At 36.5% G+C, this 23324-nt stretch overlaps 1 protein-coding gene across 1 annotated transcript in view; it reads left to right on the top strand.

Moving 5' to 3' along the window:
• EYS (eyes shut homolog) overlaps positions 1 to 23324 on the top strand; it is a 1652430-nt gene that overhangs the window by 1097651 nt on the left and 531455 nt on the right. Inside the window, 1 exon segment of the mRNA XM_044253753.1 lies at positions 6265 to 6277. Within this exon segment, the coding sequence (XP_044109688.1) occupies positions 6265 to 6277 (13 nt within the window).

The following is a 23324-nucleotide window of genomic DNA, read 5'->3' as shown; positions in this document are numbered from 1 at the left end:
ACCCCTGTCCCATCAGGCTGGAAAAGCTAGATTGCAGGCAAGAGCAAAACCACTTGGCAGGGACAACTTCCCAGCTGGCTGTCTTGGGCACCCTCGGTCTTTCTTAACCCTTTCTTCCCGGTAGTGGTACCCCCCACCCCAGGCCCAATACCCCTGCACTTTTACTGGCTGCTTCTGTGTTCTCAGGAAAGAATCTGATCAAAGCAATTATAGCAAGTTGTTAAATGTTTGATAATTTGATATGCTTCCTCTCCTGGGGATATTTAGACTTCAGTGAGCTAAAAGCCTTCATCCAAAAGAATAAATCTCAGAGGGTGAGATTTCTGGCATCAGCAAGCCAAGAGAAAAGTTGTTGCTTGTTTTTGAGATTTTCTGCATGCACTTGAAATCATACCAGATCTGTTTCAACCACGTGATAAGATCCACATTGCCTCTTTATGATAGGATTTTCAAATGCCTGCTCTAGAAGATACACAGGTAATCACGGAGAAAGATAATTTGAAAAGCCAAAATATTTAATAAGGCATAGCCCTCACAGGGTTGGCACGGGACTCATACGAAGTGTAAATTTCAAGTCCTGGGGCATTTGGACTCAAATGCTCATAAACTTTCCCATTTCCAGCTGAATTTTACAGACTATTGCTCAGACAGACCGGTGCATACCATTACTATAATATTATATAACATCTATTCTAAGATTATGTGGCAGGAATAATTTAGTGAAGAGGGAAGACCAAGTTCCTATCTTCATGAAGCACCTGGCCATATTACATTATAAATATTTGTTTGCATATTTATCTTCTGGCCTACACTGGAAGCCACTTTAGGACACAGATATGTCTTGTTCAGCCATCTGTCTACAGCCCATAGCCCAGTTTCTAGTGACTCTAATGCTAAATAAATAGTTGGAGAATAAATTCTAGAGAAGTTTTTCTGCAGGACCTGAGTAAAAACCATCAGAATACTGTGTGATTAGTGGAAATTAACAACTTTGGAGGAAGTTGGGTAAGGAGAGAAGGTTGGAGGAGAGAGGATTATAAAAATAACAATGAAATTCTATTTTCTCAAAGAACAAAAAAAAAAATTTGTTCTTAGAATACTTATGATCTGTTCCTATTTCTTCTATCCAGATAAAAGGTCTTAAAAATGAGCAAACAGTGCTTGAGATGCTATAACAAAATACCACAAATGAGGCAGCTTATAAACAACAGAAATTTATTTCTCACAATTCTGGAGACTGAAGTTTGAAATCAGGGTGCTATTGTGCTCAGATGAGAGTCCTCTTCTGGGCAGACTTCTAGTTGTATTTTCACATAGCAGCAGTGGCTAGAGAACTCTGTGGGGTCTTTTTTTGTAAGTGCACTACTCCCATTAATGAGGACTTGGTCCTGCCAAAGGAGCAGCAACTCCCAAAAGTCCTACCTCCTAATACCATCACATTAGGCATAAGAATGTCAACCTACGAGTTTGGGAGGGCCACAAACATTCAGACCATAGTATTCTACTCTGCCTCCTCCCCAAATTCATGTCCTTCTTGCATGCAAAATATATTCATTCCACCTCAGTAGCCCTAAAAAATCTTCACTTACTCCAGCATCAACTGAAAATTCTGTCTAAAGTCTCATCAAAATGTCATACGAATCGGATATGGGTGAGACAGTTCATTCTGAGGTAAATTGCTCTCTAGTTCTGAACCTGTGAAATCAAATATAGAATGTTCTTCCAAAATACAATGGTGGGACAGATATAGGATAGATATTTTCCATTCCAAAAGAGAGAAATAGAAAGGGGGAAAAGAATAACAGATTCAGAGCAAGTTCAAAACCTTAAGACCTACTAGAACATCCCTGCCTTCATGACTTTGCTGAGCACAGCCCATATGACAGCTTTCAAAGGTTGTAGTTGCTGACCATAATTTTTCAAGGTTGGAATCCCAGGCAGGTGCTCTACCAGTCTGGGGTTGTAGGTTCAGGGCTCCAGAAGGCTCCATCTTTGAAATCTAGGTGGAGGTAGCATACTCCATGCTTTGGAGGCAATGGTCAATCCTCAACACTGTGCAGCACTACCCCCGTGGCTCTCATCAGGGGTCATCTCACCTGCTGAAACCCAGGGGTAACCTCCCTTTTGAACCTGTGGAGGCAGCCTTGATAATCTCTGAATCAAGATGGGGTCCTTCTCTCCTTGTCTTAAGAGTATTATGTGTGCTAAGTCAATAATAGTTCCATGTCCTATCCCGTAAAATCTAAGAAGCCCTGACACTTTTCTTCATTTCTTTACTTCTCCTTCTCCTTCAGTTCAAAATAGCTGTTTCTCTGCTGGAGTGGCTGAATAGGTTTTTGGTTAATACCCATACTAATCTCCTTACCAGAAGGTCCCTCGGTCACACACCATTAGTGTTCTCTTCAGAACATGCTTTCTCACTTTTTTTATGTGGATAGGCTGAGAATTTTCAAAATTTTTTTAAGTTCTTCCTTTTTGATTAACAATTCCACCTTTAACTCATTTCTTTCTTCTTTCATTTTGCTGTCAGCATTCAAGAGAAGCCAAGCCGCACCCTCAGCACTTTGCTTAGAAATGATTTCACCTTTGTGATGAGATATATTAATTAGCTTGGCTGTAGTAATCATTTCACTATGTATATGTAGTCAAATCCATCATGTTGCAACCTTAAATATATATAATTTTTATTAAATAAAATTATAAAGAAATATCTTCCACCAAATAATTTCATAGCTCACAAGTACTATGTTCCAGGAAACACTAGGACACAAACACAATTCAGCCAAATTCTTTGCTGCTTTATAACAAAAGTGGCCTTTCTTCCATTATTCAATAGTGTGTTCCTCATTTCCATCGAAGACTTTATTAGAATGGTCTTTAACATCCATATTTTTACTAACATATTATTCACCACCACTTAGATATTCTCTAAGAGGACTAACATTCTCTCTACAGCCTTCTCTTTCTGAATCATCACCAGACTTGCTTTTTAATACTTCATTCACGGCAGTGTAGGCTTTTGTTAGCATAAACCTCAAAACTCTTCCACCCTCCATTCATTATCCAGTTCAAAGCCACTGTACAGTTTTAGGTATTTGTTACAACAGCACCTTCACTTCTGGGCACTGATTTTCTTAGTCCATCCCAGCTTCTATAGCAAAAGAATACAGAGTGATTAATTCACAAGCATAAGAAATACATTTTTCACAGTTTTAGAGGCTGGAAGTGTGAGATCAGGGTACCAATATGATCAGGTGAGGGTTCTCTTCTGGGACACAGACTTCTCATTGTATCCTCACATGGCTAAAGGGGCTGGAGAGTTCAGTAGGATCTCTCCTTTAAAGGCACTAATCCCATTCATGAGGGCCTCACCCTAATGACCTCAACACCTTCCAAAGGCTCTGTCTCTTAATACCATCACTGGCCATTAGGATTTCAACATATGAATTTAGAGGGACGCATACACTCACATCATAGTAAATACATTTGTATTGATTGTGTTTTGCCATCCTACTTTCAGTAATTAAATCATGCATCCAATCAGTCAACAGATACTTATTAAGGACTTTCTATGTGAAGATACTGAGAAAGATACAGGATAAAAAGAGAAGACAAGCATTCATTTGAATTCACAATACTGGTGACTTAGAAAATGGTTGTATGGGGGCGCCTGGGTGGCTCAGTGGGTTAAGCCGCTGCCTTCGGCTCAGGTCATGATCTCAGGGTCCTGGGATCGAGTCCTGTATCGGGCTCTCTGCTCAGCCAGGAGCCTGCTTCTCTCTCTCTCTCTCTCTCTCTGCCTGCCTCTCCATCTGCTTGTGATATTTCTCAAATAAATAAATAAAATCTTTAAAAAAAAATGGTTGTATGGAATAGTGTGGAGAGAAACAACATTGGAAAACACTAAAGATACTGAGGGTAGCAAACTTTCTCAAAACTTGTTTTTAAGTGCATGCACAATGATACCAGTTAACATGTATTGAACACCTAAAGTCCTAGTATTGTTTTAAAATATTTTATATGTATTAACCTTAAAGTCCCACAATAACCATCGGAAATAGGTATTCTTCTTCTTCTCATTTTATAGGTAAAGAATCCAGTATACTTATATCAAATTTGTTTATGATAATGCAGAAAGTAGAGGACATAGAATTAATACCTATGCTAGAAAATACTATGATGGTTACTAACGAGACAAGAAGGATTTGGGAAGAACAGTATGTTAGGGTGGACAATATTGAAGCATATTTACATGCAAATTGGGATGGTCCAGTAGAAAGGGATAGGAGTTAAATCAGGGCTTTTTCTCCTCTAGAAATCCTTAATCGTCTGATAAATTATTTATGGATTTGCTCTCTGTTTCTCTTTGAACTGACTATCTAGTCCATTGAAACAAATAATTTTTTTATTTTTATGTATTTAGATACTTTGAACTAAATAGAAATTTTCTGCCTTAGGTCTCCTTAAAAGGGCTAATGATAGAGACAGGTGATAAATGTATGTTATCTGTTAACTCTCTGGCGATATGTAATCAGATACAGATAAAAGGTAAATGTGTGATAAAAAAGAAAAAAAAATTCTATAATCTATCAATACTACTTTGTTCAGTCTGACCTGTTAGAATATTTTTTTTCTATTTTTGCCACATTTAAGTGTACAGAATAACTGAAAACAAAACTTACATAGACTGAAATTTAAAAATCACAAAATATTCACTTAGTTCTGTTTCTGTTGTTGTTGGTTATCTTAAAATCCTTATGGGTTATCATATAACTTGATTAATCTTCATTCAGCTCGATTTGTTACTATGTGGGAAACTGAATTACTGGGTTTCAGCACACTGGGTTACTTCATATACAAACAAACATAGTGTTAGAGGATGTAGTCTTTTCTCAGAATAAATGTGAGTGCTGTAAATGGAATGCTTTTAACTTAAAAACATCCTTCTCTCCTCCATTCTGTCACTTCAGAGAATGATGAAAAACTTGAGAGAGGAACAGTGTAGGCGGGTATGTGATATGCCAGAGCAGAGTGGGGGTAAAATCAGCCTTTTGTGCCCAGATTCATATGCCTGATTTCTTCTTATGCTCTCAGAGTCTGGGCAAAGCTATCAAAATTATTTGCAACATCTGGACAGTGGGTAACAGGGCATTTCTGTAGATTCTAGAATGTAGAGACATGCTTGTGAATTGTTTCATGAATTTTAAAGTTGGAATTTGATGGAATAAATTTCTCTTAAACAAGAACTTGCCATAAGCTTGCTGTTATTCTTACAACATTTACATCTTTTTCAGACTCTAAAATCTATAAACTACTTCTCTTTCTGAAATGTATTCAACCTATATGCTGACATTAGAGATGGGGAGTAGACATAATATCATGACCTCAAGAATATTATGTAGGACAAAAGTGTTACCATTATTGGAATTGTGGATACAATTCTCCAAGATTGCCAGATTGGTTTCTTTTCTGACAAGCTTGATTGTGAGTCTGAAGTCACAGGAACACTAGAGGGTAGTTGGTTACTGGTGTCAACACAGTAGAATCTCCCTTATTTTAAAAAACATTTTGTATTTAGTGAACTATGACTTACAAAATTGCAACATTTGACTTAAACTTGAATTTTTATTGCTGACTTCTTCAGTTAATCTTTGCAAATGATCGAAAACTACAGATTTTACTTTTGTAATTCAAGGCAAAAGCAGCATCTGCCTTTTCCAGCGTTCCACTCTATCAATACATAAAGTTTTCTTATTTCAGGAATCCTTCAACTGTCAAAATAGGGCATCAGTGAGTCAAAAATTTAATTTGAGGTTTTTTGAAGAATTTCCTTCACTTTCTGATTTTAAGATTGAGAAATTTAAATCGACTTACTTTCATTAAAATATCAGAAGAAAAGCCTGAATTTAGTGGAAAAGATTTACTTTATTTCTAACATGATTCTAATTATTTATTTTATAGAATTGTTAACTTATCTAATATTGAGTAATATTATAGATCAAATTTCTATTTAAGTTGGCATTTTCCTAATTATTCAGACTGAAAGAAAATGATAACATTTCCTGTATTTTAAATTATGGTTGAACTTTCATGAAGTATTGCTTTTAATAAATGGTTTTCCATTATCAAGTTAAGTGGGAATTGACAAAATTGGTGCCTAACTACATATCAACTTGAAATGATGCCAAGTTTATGGTCCTGAGAAAATATATTGCAAGATCGGGAAGTCCAGATCAGGGTTCTGGCACATTGGTGTCTAGTGAGATCCCACTTCCTGGTCCATAGATGGACATCTTCTGATTGTATCTTTACATAGTGGAAGGGTTGAAGGATATTTTTAGGGCCTCTTTTAGAAGATCATTAATCCTATTTATGAGATCACCACTCTCATGACCTAATCACTTCCTAGGAGGCCCACCTGCAAATACCTCCACACTAGGGATTTAGTTTCAACATATGAATTGGGGTAGTGGGGCACATTTGGTCTGTAGCAGTGATATGTAACAAATTTTTTTCCAAATTTTAATGCATTTTTTACTGTTTGTAAGATCAGAAGTAAACAAGGCATAGATTATATCATAATATCCTTCTTTTTGAAAAATACTGATCACATAATGATCCATTTATTCAAATTCCTGTTAAAAGCATTTGAGTTAAAAATATACAGTGTTGGGGCGCTTGGGTGGCTCAGTCATTAAGCATCTGCCTTCAGCTCAGGTCATGATCTCAGGGTCCTGGGATCAAGCCCCGCATCGGGCTCTGTGCTCCACAGGAAGCCTGCTTCTCCCTCTCCCACTCCCCCTCTGTGTTCCCTCTCTCGCTCTGTCTCTCTCTGTCAAATAAATAAAATCTTAAAAAAAAATATATATATATAGTGTTATATATATATAGTGTTAAGAAACCTTCAGTAAACCATCATTCCCAATATTTGAACAGCTAAATAATGCCAGATCTAGATAGGTAAAGGATAGTAAACAGATAGTAAACAGATTTGAAGGATTCTTAGTAAAGGAAAGCAAGGAAGAATATGATCTCTGGGTTTGGTGGCTTGAAATCCAGTCTCGTTATGCCATGCCATGTTCTAAGTTTGACCTTGGGCAAATTGTTCAGCCTTCCAATACTTAACAGAGATTAGTGAGATTGAAAGAGCTATTTACCATATTGTCAGAGAAATGAAGTTACCTTTGTCAGCTTTGTTATTGATAATAGCTAAGTCAAAGATGTATATTAAGATCTTCAAGTGGTGGACTTCCAAATACTTTGTCCCATATTGAAACATTAAACTCAGCAACATGCAGAATTTTGCACCTTCTGGGAGAGTTCCTCAACATGTAGTACTTTGCAGATTTGGAGTGGCTAGCTTCTCAGAAAATAGAGAGGGAAAAAGGAACTGAAATGAGTTTGCATATTGCCTTCTTCCAAGAAGGCACTGATGTGCAAACAAAGGCCAGAAGTCATTTTTTAGTTGAAGACCACCCATATGTCAATATGATGCTGGATAATCTTTTTAAGGTATCAGTAGAAATACTAAACCATAAAAAGTAAATAACCGAAATGCTGATAGAATCTATATGATAAAGTTATTATGAAGGTTAAGGAAATGCATAATAGTACTCAATAGATAGTAGCTACTACTTTTATTTTATCATTGCTCTTAGTATTTAAAAAGAAAAGTTTACCATCAAGCCTTTTTACCAAGCCATAATTGTTTTTGTTAGGCTACTTTGATGGTTGTAGATACCATGATACAAAATTTTTTCAGTGATGAAATACAAACACAGAATATGTTTCCTAAAATATGAAATGTTTATCTTTCACACAAAAACATATACCTTCATCAATGAGTAGAGATGAATGAGCTGAGAGAATAAAATTAAAGAAAAAGCAAATTTTCTTGTTGTGGGAGAGTGTTTAAAAGGTGAACAGGAGGGAGAAGTGTGATAAGGAAGAGGAGTACTACCAAGTGAGCTAATTGTTTTTAAAAGAAAGAACAGATAAGAAAAGAAGGAAACGGATTAAACTATTGGGTGAAATGGAGATTTGGGGGATAACCAGGGTATTTTAAACCAGTGTATTAGAGCTGGAGAGCTGGTTGGGATGTCATGATACTGGGGGTGTAAGCCAAGTAAACAGCTGAACTGGTGACTGAGTGCCTGTGGTAGAATTACAGTTTTAGCTGTTGTTTTGTTTTGTTTTTGTTTTTGTTTTAGTTACTTTTATTAACATATAATGTATTATTTGCCCCAGGGGTACAGCTCTGTGAATCATCAGGCTTATACATTTCACAGCACTCACCACAGCACATACCCTCCCTAGTGTCCATAACCCAGCCATCCTATCCGTACCCCCGCAACACCCCAGCAAACCTCAGTTTGATTTGTGAGATTCAGAGTCTCTTATGGTTTGATGGTTTGTCTCCCTCCCGATTCCATCTTGTTTCATTTTTTCCTTCCCTACCCCGTATAAGCCCCCCCACTCTGCCTCTCAAATTCCTCATATCAGAGAGATCATATGATAATTGACTTTCTCTGATTGATTTACTTCGCTTAGCATAATACTCTTTAGTTCCATCCACATCATTGCAAATGGCAAGATTTTGGGATTTTGGATGGCTTCATAGTATTCCATTGTAAATATACACCACTTCTTTATCCATTCATCTGTTGATGGACATCCACGCTGTGTCTGTAGTTTGGCTATTGTGTACATTACTGCTATAAACATTTGAGTGCACGTGCCCCTACAGATCACTATATTTGTATTCTTAGGGTAAATACCCAGTAGTGCGATTACAGGGGCATAGGGTAGTTCTATTTTCAGCTTTTTGAGGAACCTCCATACTGTTTTCCAGAGTGGCTACACCAGCTTGCATTCCCACCAAAAGTATAGGAGGGTTCCCCTTTCCCTGACCCTTGCCAACATTTGTCGTTTTCTGACTTGTTAATTTTAGCCATTCTGACTGGTGTGAGGTGGTCTCTCATTGTGGTTTTGATTTTTATTTCCCCAATGCCGAGTGATGTGGAGCACTTTTTCATGTGTCTGTTGGCTATCTGGATGTCTTCATTGCAGAAATGTCTGTTCATGTCTTCTGCCCATTTCTTGATTGGATTATTTTTTCTTTGGGTATTGAGTTTGCTAAGCTCTTTATAGATTTTGGATACTAGCCTTTATCTGATATGTCATTTGCAAATATTTTCTCCCATTCTGTCAGTTGTCTTTTAGTTTTGTTGACTGTTTCCTTTGCTGTGCAAAAGCTTTTGATCTTGATGAAGTCCCAATAGTTCATTTTTGCCCTTGCTTCCCCTTGGTTTTGGTGATGTTTCTTGAAAGAAGTTGCTGTGGCTGAGGTCAAAGACATTACTGCCTGTTTCTCCTTAAGGAGTTTGATGGATTCCTCTCTCCCTTTAAGATCTTTATTCCATTTCGGGCGCCTGGGTGGCTCAGTGGGTTAAGCCGCTGCCTTCGGCTCAGGTCATGATCTCAGAGTCCTGGGATCAAGTCCCGCATCGGGCTCTCTGCTCAGCAGGGAGCCTGCTTTCCCCCTCTCTCTCTGCCTGCCTCTCTGCCTACTTGTGATTTCTCTCTGTCAAATAAATAAAATAAAAGTCCCATTTAAAAAAAAAAAAAAAGATCTTTATTCCATTTCGAGTCTATTTTTGTGTGTGGTGTAAAGAAATGGCCCAGTTTCATTCTTCTGCATGTGGCTGTTCAGTTTTCCCAACACCATTTGTTTAAGAGACTATTTCTTTGCCATTGGACTTCTTTCCTGTTTTATCAAATATTAGTTGACTGTAGACTTGAGGGTCCATTTCTGGACTCTCTCTGTTCTGTTCCATTGATCTATATGTCTGTTTTTAAGCCAGTACCATAATATTCTTGATGATTATGGCTTTGTAATGGAGCTTGAAGTCTGGAATTGTGATGCCACCAACTTTGGCTTTCTCTATCAACATTCCTCTGGTTATCCGGAATCTTTTTTGGTTCCATATAAATTTTAGGATGATTTGGTTCCATTTTTTTGAAAGAAAAAAAAAAAGTGATGGTATTTTGATAGGGATTGCATTAAGTGTGTAGATTGCTTTAGGTAGCATAGACATTTTCACAATATTTGTTCTTCCAATCCATGAGCATGGAGCATTTTTCCATTTCTTTGTTTTTTCCTCAATTTGTTTCATAAGTACTTTATAGTTTCCTGAGTACAGAGTTCTTTGCCTCTTTGATTAGGTTTATTCCTGAGTATCTTATGGTTTTCGGTGCAATTGTAAATGGGATCGACTCCCTATCTTCTCTCTTGCTGTTGCTATCCAGAAATACAACTGCTTTCTGTGCATTGATTTTATATCCTGACACTTTACTGAATTCCTGTATGAGTTCTACCAATTTTGGAGTAGAATCTTGTGGGTTTTTCATATAAAGTATCATATCATCTGCAAAGAGTGAGAATTTGACTACTTCTTTGCCGATTTGGATGCCTTATTTCTTTTTGTTGTCTGATTGCCGAGGCTAGGACTTCTATTATTATGTTGAATAGCAGTGGTGATAATGGACATCCCTGCGGTGTTCCTGACCTTAGGGGAAAATCTCTCAGTTTTTTTCCCCATTGCAAATGATATTTGCTGTGGGTTTGTCATAGATTGCTTTGATGATATTAAGGTATGTACCCTCTGTGCCTACACTGTGAAGACTTGATCAAGAAAAGATTCTGTACTTTGTCAAATGGCTTTTCAGCATCTATTGGGAGTATCATATGGTTCTTGTTCTTTCTTTTATCAATGTATTGTATCACATTGATTGATTTGTGGATGTTGAACCAACCTTGCAGCCCTGGAATAAATCCCACTTGGTCGTGCTGAATATGCCTTTTAATGTACTGTTGGATTCTATTGGCTAAAATTTGGCGAAAATTTTCTCATCTGTGTTCATCAAGGCTATTGGTCTGTAATTCTCTTTTTTGTGGGGTCTTTGTCTTGTTTTTAGGATCAAGGTCATGCTAGCCTCATAAAATGAGTTTGGAAGTTTTCCTTCCATTTCTATTTTTTGGAACAGTTTCAGGAGAATAGGTATTAATTCTTCTTTAAATGTTTGGTAGAATTCCCCTGGGAAGCCATCTGGCCCTGGGGTCTTGTTTGTTGGGAGATTTTTTTTCTTTCTTTTTTTTTTTTTTTTTGTTAATGTTGGAAGATTTTTGATGACTGTTTTTTTGTTTTTTTTTTTTTTTTAAAGATTTTATTTATTTATTTGACAGAGAGAGATCACAAATAGGCAGAGAGGCAGGCAGAGAGAGAGAGGAGGAAGCAGGCTCCCTGCTGAGCAGAGAGCCCGATGCGGGACTCGATCCCAAAACCCTGAGATCATGACCTGAGCCGAAGGCAGCGGCTTAACCCACTGAGCCACCCAGGCGCCCTTGATGACTGTTTTAATCTCCTTACTGGTTATGGGTCTATGCAGGTTTTCTGTTTCTTTCCAGTTTGGTTTCGGTAGTTTATATATCTCTAGGAATGCATCCATTTCTTCCAGATTGACAGAATTCTGGCATATAGTTGCTCTTAATATTTTCTTATAATTATTTGTATTTCTTTGGTATTCGTTGTGATCTCTCCTCTCTCATTCATGATTTTATTAATGTGGGTCTTTTCTCTTTTTTTAAGTCTGGCCAGGGGTTTATCAAACTTAATAATTCTTTTAATGAATGAGCTCCTAGTTTCGTTGATTTGTCTACTGTTCTTTTGGTTTCTCTTTCATTGATTTCTGCTCTGATCTTGATTATTTCTGTTCTGCTGGGTGTGGGCTTTCTTTACTGTTCTTTCTCCAGCTCCTTTAGGTGTAGGGTTAGGTTGTATATTTTCAACCTTTCTTGTTTCTTGAGAAAGGCTTGTATCCTTATATACTTTCCTTTCAGGACTGCCTTTGCTGTGTCTTACCAATTTTGAACAGTTGTGTTTTCATTTTCATTTGTTTCCATGAATCTTTTCAATTCTTTAATTTCCTGGTTGACCCATTCATTCTTTAGTAAGATGCTCTTTAGCCTCCATATATTTGAGTTCTTTCCAACTTTTGTCTTGTGACTGAGTTCTAGCTTCAGAGCATTGTGGCCTGAAAATATGCAGGGAATGATCCCATCTTTTGGTACCAGTTGAGACCTGATTTGTGACCCAGGATATGATATATTCTGGAGAATGTTCCATGTGTACTAGAAAAAAATGTCTATTCTGTTGCTTTGGGGTGGAATGTTCTGAATATATCTGTGATGTCCATGTGGTCCACTGTGTCATTTAAAGCCTTTAGTTCCTTATTGATCTCTTGCTTATATGGACTGTCCATTTCAGTGAGTGGGGTATTAAAGTCCGGACTATTATTGTATTATTGTCGCTGTGTTTCTTTGATTTTTTTATTAATTGGTTAATATAATTGTTTGGTTAATATAATATAAAAATAATATAATTTTTTAATTAATTAGTTAATATAATATAATATAATATAATATAATTGTCCCATGGTAGGAGCTTAGATATTTAAAATTGTTAGATCCTCTTGTTGGACAAACCCTTTAAATATGACATAGTGTCCTTCCTCATCTCTTATTATACTTTTTGGCTTAAAATCTAATTTATCTGAATTAAGGATTGCCACCCCAGCTTTCCTTTGATGTCCATTAGCATGGTAAATTGTTTTCTACCTCCTCACTTTAAATCTGGAGGTTGTCTTTAGATCTAAAGTGAGTTTCTTATAGACAGCATATGATGGGTCTTGTTTTTTATCCATTTGGCTACCCTGTGTCACTGATTGAGGCATTTATCCCATTTACACTCAGGGTAACTATTGAAAGATATGAATTTAGTGCTCTTTTATTGTCTTAAGGTGACTCTTATTGTATATTGTCTTTGCTCCTTTCTGGTCTGTTTCTTTTAGGCTCTCTCTTTGCTTAGAAGACCCCTTCCAATATTTCCTGTATGGCTGGCTTGGTGTTGGCAAATTCTTTTAGTTTTTGTTTGTCCTGGAAGCTTTTTATCTCTCCTTCTATTTTCAATGATTGCCTAGCTGGATATAGTATTCTTGGCTGCATGTTTTTCTCATTTAGTGCTCTGAATACATACATCATGCCAGTTCTTTCTGGCCCGACAGGTCTCTGTGGATAAATCTGCTGCCAATCTAATATTCCTACCTTTCTATGTTACAGACTTCTTGTCCCAAGCTGATTTCAGGACTTTCTCTTTGTCACTAAGACTTGTAATTTGTACTATTAGATGATGAGGTGTGGACCTATTTTTATTGATGTTGAGGGCAATTCTGGATTTCTGGGCAAATCCTGGATTTCGATGCTTTTTCCCTTTGCCATATTAGAGAAATTCTCATTCCAATATACCTTCTGCCCCTGTATCCCTTCTTCTTCTGGAATCCTAATTATTCTAATATTGCTTCGTCTTATGGTATCACTTATCTCTCAAATTCTCCCCTCATGGTCCAGTAGTTGTTTTACTCTCTTTGGCTCAGCTTCTTTATTCTCTGTCATTTGGTATCCTATATCACTAGTTCTCTTTTCTGTGTCATTGATCCTAGCAGTAAGAGCCTCCACTTGTTATTGTACCACATTAATAGCTTTTTAAATTTCAACTTGGCTAAATTTTTGTTCTTTTATTTCTCCATAAAGGGATTTTATTTTTCAGAAAGGATTCTCTTAATATCTTCCATGCCTTTTTCAAGCTCAGCAAACACCTTGATAATCATCATTCTGAACTCTAGTTCTGACACATTACCAATGTCCATATTGATTAGGTCCCTAGCCATCAGTACTGTCTATTATTCTTTTTTTTTTTTTTTTTTTTTTGTGGTGAGTTTTTCTGCCTTGTCATTTTATTTGGATAAGAATGTAGGAATGAGAAAATAAGATACTAAAAGAGTTCAAAAACCACAGAAAATTGTGATTTTTGTAATGTAATTAGGTTAGCACCAGGGGGAAAAGAAAGGGGAAAAAATTAAAGTTAAAATTAAGAAAAGGAAAAGGAAAAATAAATAAATAAATATATATATATATATATATTAGACTGGTGAATAGAATAGAAGCACCCACTTGGTTTTGGGTGTATTCTGATCTCTTAGAAGAAACTACCTCTCAAATTTTAAAGAAAGAAAAACATATATATATATATATATATATATATATATACACACACACACACACACACACAATGTGTATATGTATACACATATGTGTGTGTGTGTATATATATGTATACATACACACAAAAATAAGGGTCAACACGATGAAAGGATGGAATATGACTGTAAAGATGGAAATTTTTAAAAAAAGATTCTAAAAAAGGAATTGATGAAATAAGTTCATTGGAAAAAGAGAAAAAAAAGGAGACAATGCTAATCAGGCTGGAGACTAGAACAAAGCAATGCACAGGTTTAGGGTATATTTTGATCTAATAGAAGAAATTGTATCCCTAAATTTTAAAGAAAAAATACCTATATGTATACAAAAAATAAGGTTAAGTACAATGGAGGGATAATATATGACTCTAACAATGAAAATTCAAAAACGTTTTAAAAGGTATCTATCAATACCTTTTAAAAAGGTAGTAATAAGATAAAAGTTAAAAAACATTAAAATAAGAAAGAGAAAAAGTTAAAAAAATAGAGTAAGAAGAAAATAAAATTAAAAAATTTAACTTTGCGAGACTAAAGGATCATGGTAAAACCATGAATTCTATATGTTAATTTCCCCTAGCTCTGCAGTTCTGGAGTTCTCGATGATTGGTGAACTTAGTCTTGGCTGTGTGTTCTTGCTGCTCTTCTGGGGGAGCGGCCTATTGCACTGATTCTCAAATGTCTTTGTCAGCGGCGGAATTGGACTGCCCTTGTCAGGGCCCAGGCTAAGTAATCTGCTCTGGTTCACTCTTGGTACCTTTTGTTTCCTGAACACTTTCCATACATCTTTGGAGGACGGGAATAAAAATGGCAGCTGTCCATTTTCTGCCTGGATGAGCTGAGAGCTTGGGGCCCCGCTTCTCAGTGCACCCTCAGAGAAAAACAGTCAATCCCTCCTGTCTCCCTGGCTCCGGCCACACACTGTGCTCACCCGGCCCATGAGCGAGTATTTCTATCTCTGGCACACAGCCCCATTTGGAGCCTCCAAACCCAGAAGATTCCTGCCATACACTCCTGCACCACTCCTCCCAGAGGGGCAATGTGAGCGTTCCCAGATCTGCCACTTGTGGGGTCCCTGTTCGAAGAGCAGTGGCCCAATGTGCCTTGGATCATGGTTTTAAGGTAAGTCTGAGCTGAGACATCACTCCTTGGCTCCATCACTGTAGTTGGCTTCCCTGCTCTGATACCTGGCAGCTCTGCCACACTCAGACACCCCTGGTCTTTCGGTGACCCCTCCGGGTCCTGAGACCACACTGTCCCTGCAAGAGCTCCACCCTCGCTTTGCCTCTGGAGTGACGCACCTCATTGGAGCAGACTTCTTAAAGTTCTGATTTTGTGCTCTGCTGCTCCACCTCTTGCCGGGAGCTGACCCTTCCCCACCACGATCTATCTTCTTGTCACTTCAGATTCACTTCTCCTGACGTCCTACCTTCCAGAAAGTTGTTGATTTTCTGTTCTAGATTTGCTGCTCTTCTTCTCTTCTATCTCTTATTAAGTTTGTAGATGTTCGAATGGTTTGATAATTATCTAGCTGAACTCCTGGGACCTAATGATATTTCAGTCTCATATCCCTCTGCCATCTTGCTTCCTCTGTTTTTTGTTTTTTTAATAAAACTTCAAATATATCTAAAAGTAGAAAAAGAATGTGATGAATTCACTATTTCTTTAAATAATATTTCATCTAACTATTAAATATGTACTCCTCCCTCTGTTTTAAAGATGTTTTGGAAACTTATCTCAGACATGAGAACATTTATTTTTTAGATGACTCTTCTTTTTTCTTTTTTTTTTTTTTTTAATATTTTATCTACTTATTTGAGAGAGAGAAAGAGACCAGGAGCAGGGAGGAGGGGCAGAGGAACAGGGAGAAGCAGACACCCTGCTGAGCAGGGAGCCTGGTATGGGAATTGATCCTAGAACCTTGAGATCATGACCCAAGACAAAGGCAGACATGAAACCAACTGAGCTGTTTGTAAATATTTCTGTCTGTATTTCTGTAAGTTAAATAATCTTCAAAAATGATAACCATAATTGCATTATCACCTTTAAAAAGTAATAATTATTTACTACCATGTATCATTAGTTTTCACATTTTACTGTTTTATAACCTTCTTTAAAAAGTAGCTTGTTTAAATGACAATAAATAAATTAAACCAAATAGCATCCATATATTGAGATTGGTTAATATGCCTCTCAAATGTCATTTTATATATAAAAACTTCCTCCTTCAATTTTATTTTTCGAGCAAAATTTTGTTAAAGACACTAAATTATTTGTAGTGTAGAGTTTCCATGGTTTCTTATATTTTTCTAGATGAATAATTAGGCATTTATCCAAGGAATCTAGACTTCTTTTGGTGTAAAACAGTATTTAGAGATCATAAATGGAATATAGAGTTGCTCTTTGCTACTGAATTGTTGCTTTTCCCAGCTCTTTACTAGTCAAACTAGGATTATTTTTGTTGTAATGAAAAGAAAAACCTCCTGAGCTAATAATTATACTTGCAATCAAAATTGGCAACTGTAGTATATGGTTCTTAGTTCATCTCCCTCCAAACATGCATAACACTGTCATAATGTACATTTGATATATCCTGCAACTGACACACATCTAATAAAATAATTTTGCATCACTACCCCCAACTTATATTACTGAAAACAGTTTAATACTTTTGGTTCTTTCTGTCCTTAAGATTCATTAAAGATATGTATTCAAAGTACTGTGTTTTAAAGTCATCTGAGTAGTTATTTTATGTGTTTTTATGTGGCCAAATAGGAATACACATAGTGGATCATTTATTTCATTTTACCCCTGAGTTTTAACAATTGCTATTTAAATCTTTATTTTATTTTATAATTATAAAATATATTTACATGATTTCAAATACAAATCCACAGCTAAAGATATATTTATGAAATCTAGTTTCCATTGCCATCACCTCTGCCCTGTTCATTTCCTCCTCTTTATATTTTATGGTTTATTTATTGTTAAATATAAACAAATAACACACAAATATATAAATTCATATTTTTCCATTATTAAATAACAGTATAGTGTATATACTTTCTTCACTCTACTTTTTCTGTGTAGTATCTGGTTATCACTGAATTGCAAGGCATAGTCTCTAGAAAGCACACTCTGAGATGGTAGTTAATGAGCAAGTCATTTAGAGAGTGCTATTGGGGCACTATGGAAGAGAAGGGAATAGAAGGAGGTAGGATTGGGCAGGAGGAGGCGTTGGAATGAGATGCAGTCTCAGTATAGGCTGTTGCAAAACCCCTGTCAAGTTGGAGCTGAACTGATCATTCAGAGTTGTCAGATGTTGATGTGAAGTGTCTGGGCTGTTACAGTCCCTTGTTGACCAGTCATTGGTTGCAAACTGCCACAGGAAAAAAGAGAATGGATGAGGCTGTAACCCTGGACTAAAGTAATTCCCAAGGAGTGCTGAAAGGCAAAGTTTGTCTGCCAGCAGCAGTACCCCAAGTAGTGGAAAGAGGAGAGAAATCCTCCAGTCCTAAAGGGAGATACAGGTAGATACCACAGCATGCACTGCACATTCCCTAGTAATATATGGAGATATTCTGACTTCCTTTTCACAAACCAGGGGTGGTAAAACAGTTTACTTGAGCAGAATCTTATAGATGGACACCTAGATTGTTTCCAGTTGTGAGTAATCTTTTTTCATTTTAAAGATTTTATTTATTTATTTGACAGAGAGAAAAAGAGAGAACAAGCAGGGGGAACTGCAGAGGGAGAGGGAGAAGCAGACTCCCTGCTGAGCAGGAAAACCGACACAGATCTTGATCCCAATATGCTGAGATCAAAACCTGAACCGAAGGCAGATGCTTAACCGACTGAGCCACCCAGGCACCCTAAGAGTAATTTTGATGCATTATTTCCAGCATGGAAATTAGCTCCTGGCTACTAGTTCCTTCCCCAGGATTTATACTAAAGCAGCTATATATAGTAGGAAACACTTAAATAATCACACGCACAGGGAAATTCCATAGGATTAGTCTATAACCACAAGAAATAAAACATGTATTCACCTAAAACCCACAAGTATTCATAATAGCCCCCCCCCAAAAAAAATCGAAACAGTCCAAAAGGCCATTAACTGATAGATGGATAAACAAAACATGATATATCCAAATCATGGAACATCATTCAGCAATGAAAGGGATGAAATACTGATACATAGTACAGCATGTAAGAACCTTAAAAACATTATGCTAAATGAAAGAAGCCAATCACAAAGACCACATATGTTCCTATTTTTAAGAAATGTCTTTAATAAGCAAATCTGTAGATAGAAAGTAGATTAGTTTTTGCCTGCTATTGGAGAAAGAATGGAGAGTACTAATGAATAGGTGTTTCTTTTTTGAGTGATAAATGTATTCTAAAATTGGTTGTTGTGATGGTTGAACAGTTAAGAATATACTAATATACATGGAATTCTACTCTCTAAATGGGTACATTTTATGATATGTGAATTATATCTCAGTAAAGCTGTTGTAGTAAAAAAGAAAAAAATCCCTGGCAAATCCCTCAGTGTACAGATAGCTATATTAAAGTGGCATGTGTGAATGGTTAGGAATAGAATACATACTATAGAGATTCTAGTGTGTGGGACAGAGCATGTCTGGCCTTGTTGACAGAAAGAATAAACTGGAGAAAAAACAGTTGAAATTGTTCTCACATTTTCCTAATACCATTATACAGGGACATTCTCTGCTGATTTCTGAAGAAATGGCAACCAACACCACTGATGAGAATGTCCACCCCGTTAAATTCTAGACAGTTCTAAAACCCTGTAGAGTTTATAAACACGTGTTCAGTGTTCTAAGAATGATTGTTTGCTTTCGATTTTCAGTATTTTGCTCTTAGCCCAAAAATATTTATAGATGCCCCTGCTCAGCTTCTCCAAGTCTAATCTGCCACTTGTAAATTTACAAGTACTTCAAGACAAAATGGAATGCTGAATGTCAAGTCTAACATTTTTGCCTTCCCTTCTCTCTCAGACATTGGCTTTTCAAGTCCTTGCTACCTTAGTTGCTCTTTACTGTTCGCTAACTGATTTTTATGTAAATTCTACTCTGTTTAGTTGTTTTCATAAGAGGATTGATCTGCAACCAGTTATTCATATCATTATCAGAAATCAAACTTTGTTGTCCTCTTCCCATGTTTTATTGAATTTTATCAGACTTTTTACTGACATTATATTTTGACAGTGCCTAGCCACACAGTTGCTAGACTCCATGGTGATTTTGTTTGAATTGGACAGATTTTTTTTTTTTAAGGCAGATATTTCTGGAAAGATAGCTTGGAGGGAAGAAAATGTTGATTAAATATCAGGCTCTACTGCACTCTATAAACTAGGTTTTTTGACAGAGCTAAATTTGTATAAACATAGATGGTGACCCTGTGCTCACTACACAGTATGTTCTCTATAAATATTTGCCGAGTCAATATATACATTTTATTCTCATCTGAGAAATTAACCAGATTTCTCTTTCCTTGAACAGAGAGACTATATCCACATAAATCCCATAATCTTTATGAAGTGTACATAATTTAATGACTATATTACAATAAGTAGAGGTGTTACCAAATTTGTAGACTAAAAGATTCCTATTTTTATGTAGCAGTTTTGTCCTTATGTTGCTAAAGTCCGGCATTGAGGATATTTAGACTCATGTATCAGCTGCCATTACATACAGTACACAATTGTCATTTAATTTGTGTCTATCCTAATAACAGCTAAACATTTGAAGCATTGAATGTTAACATCTAAGTTCAATTATATTGTTCTCAAAATGGGTACTTCTTAACAATTTCCATCTTTTCTTAACTAATTATTTTTCAAAGTTCTCAGCTTTGGAATGATTTTTGAGAAACCAGTAAATACTTTGTAGTAATTTAATGAATATCAGTAGCTTTGAATTTCCTACTTCTTTATTTCCCTCCTTTCTCCTCTATGCCCCACATGTAATTCATCCAAAATTACCACAGTACCTTCCTTCACCCCCTTTCTACTTTTTTAGTTATTATCAAGGATAGGACTTCATTTTATCAGCCCTATTTTTCTTTAGAGCTTCCAATTGCTTCTGTCCACTTGAAGCAGACACTGATGAAATTTGATTATAATATCAGTAATACACCAAAAAAAAAAAGAAGTGAATCAAGTCTGAATAACATGAAAACCAGGTAAGAGTGGATTCAGTACAGAATGGCAATATAGTAATTTTCAAATGTGACAGTGAAGAGATTCTGAAAATTCAAATTAAAAGAGAAATCCAATTAATAAGTATTCATAGTATTTGAATTATTGAGCAGGGATTTATATTTCTGGCAAAGAGTTTTGGGATGATAAGAGCACAAACACTGGGACGCCTGGGTGGCTCAGTTGGTTAAGCAGCTGCCTTCGGCTCAGGTCATGATCCCAGAGTCCTGGGATCGAGTCCCACATCGGGCTCCTTGCTCAGCAGGGAGCCTGCTTCTCCCTCTGCCTCTGCCTGCCATTCTGTCTGCCTGTGCTCTCTCTCCCTCTCTGACAAATAAATAAAAAATCTTTAAAAAAAAAAAAAGAGCACAAACACTAAGTCAATAAAAAGAAAGCAATACTGACATTTAATTTTTAAAGTTTGCATAACAAAGAAAATATACTAATAATGAAGTAGCAGAAAGAGAAGTTAAGAATGCAGTCCCATTTACAGTGACACCAAAAAGGATAAAATATCTAGGAAAAAAATTAACCAAGGAGATGAAAGACTTGTACTCTGAAAACTATAAAAAAATTAATGAAAGAAATTAAAAATAAACAAATTTAACAATATATTATGCTTATGGATTAGAAGAATTAATATTGTTAAAATGTCCATACTACCCAAAGCAGTCTACAGACTCAAGGCAATTCTTTTCAAAATATAGAAAATATCAATATTACTTTTATTTTTCACTGAACTAGAACAAATAATTCTAAAATTTGAATGAAGCCACGAAGACCCTGAATAGCCAGGGAAAACTTGAGAAAAAAGGAGCAAAACTGGAGGTATCACAGTCTCAGATTTCAAGATATACTACAAAGCTCTATGAATAAAAATGGTATGGCATGGGCACAAAGATGGATTGATGGAAAAGGATAGATGGCCCAGATATAAACCCATGCTTATATGGTCAGTTGATCTTTGACAAAAGAGGCAAGGACATACAGTGGAAAAAGACAGTTTCTTCAATTAGCAATGCTGGGAAAACTGGACGGCTATATGACAAAGAATGAAACTGGACCACTTTCTTTTATCATACAGGAAAGGAAACTCAAAATGGATTAAAAACCTGTATGTGAGGGGCACCTGGGTGGCTCAGTGGGTTGAGCCGCTGCCTTCGGCTCAGGTTATGATCTCAGGGTCCTGGGATCGAGTCCCGCATCGGGCTCTCTGCTCAGCAGGGAGCCTGCTTCCCTCTCTCTCTCTGCCTGCCTCTCCATCTACTTGTGATTTCTCTCTGTCAAATAAATAAATAAATAATTTTTAAAAAAAAGACCTGTATGTGAGATCTGAAACCATAAAATTTCTATAAAAAATAGACAGTAATCACTTGGACATCTATCTTAGTAACATTTTTCTAGATACGTCTCTTGAGGCAAAGGAAATAAGAGCAAAAAACAAACTATTGGGAATACACCAAAAAAGAAAGCTTTTGCACAGTAAAGGAAACCATCAACAAAAAGGGAACCTACTGAATGGGAGAAGACTTGGAGAAATGATATATCCAGTAAAAAGTTAATACTCAAAATATATAAAGAACTTATACATCTCAACACCAAAATAAAACAAAACAAAAACAAAAAACCACCAATGATCCAATTAGAAAATGGGCAGAAGATCTGAATAGATATTTTCTAAAGATGACATACAGATGGCCAACAGGTACGTGAAAATTGCTCAGTATCACTGATGACCAACAGGTACATGAAAATATGCTCAATATCATTAGAGAAATGCAAATATAAACCTCAATGAGATATCACATAGTACTATTCAGAATGGCTAATATCAAAAACACAAGAAACAAGACTGTGAAGAAAAAGGAAACTTTGTGCACTATTGTTGGGAATGTAAATTGGTACAGCCACTGTGGAAAACAGCATGGAAGTTCCTCAAAAAAAATTAAAAATAGGGATGTCATATGGTCCAGTAATTCTCTTTCTGGGCATTTACCCAAAGAAAACAAAATTATTAATTTGAAAAGATATGTTCACCTGTATGTTTATTGCAGCATTATTTACAATAGCCAAGGTATGGAAGCAGCTTCTTACTAGACAAGTCTCTAGAGGCAAGGGAAATAAAAGCAAAAAATAAACTATCTGTACTACTTCAAGATAAAAAGCTTCTGCACACCAAAGGAAACAGTCAACAAAACTAAAAGGCATCCTACAGAATTGGAGAAGGTATTTGTAAATGACATCTGATAAAGGGTTAGTATCCAGAATCTCTAAAGAATTTATCAAACCCAGTACCCCAAAAAACAAATAATCCAGTTAAGAAATGGGCAGGTGACATGAATAGACATTTTTCCAAAGACATCCAGATGGCTAACAGTCACATGAGAAGACTCTTAGCATCATTCATTATCAGGGAAATACAAATCAAAGCACAATGAGATACCACCCCACACCAGTCAGAATGGCTGAAATTAACAAATCAGGAAACAACAGATGTTGGTGAGGATGTAGAGAAAGTAGAACCCTCTTGCACTGTTGGTGGGAATGCAAACTGTTGCAGCCACCCTGGAGAAGAGTATGGAGGTTCCTCAAAAGTTAAAAATAGAACTATCCTAGATCCAGCAATAAAACTATTTGCACTAACCCAAGGGATACAAAAATGCTGATTCAGAGGGGCACATGCAGCCCAAATGTTTATAGCAGCATTATCAATAGGCAACTTATAGAAAGAGCCCACCTATGCCTGGGTGGCTCAGTGGGTTAAGTCTCTGCCTTTGGCTCCAGTCATGATCCCAGCATCCCGGGATCGAGCCCTGCATTGGACTCTCTGCTCAGCGGAGAACCTGCTTCCCCCCCTCTTTCTCTGCCTGCCTCTCTTTCTGCCTACTTGTGATCTCTGTCAAATAAATAAAATCTTTTTTTTATATATTTTTATTTATTTATTTGAGAG

Source organism: Neovison vison, chromosome 1 (genome assembly GCF_020171115.1).
Source record: "Neovison vison isolate M4711 chromosome 1, ASM_NN_V1, whole genome shotgun sequence".
NCBI lineage: Eukaryota > Metazoa > Chordata > Mammalia > Carnivora > Mustelidae > Neogale > Neogale vison.
The sequence above is the reverse complement of the archived record's forward strand: the minus strand, read 5'-3'. Positions and strand labels throughout refer to the sequence as shown.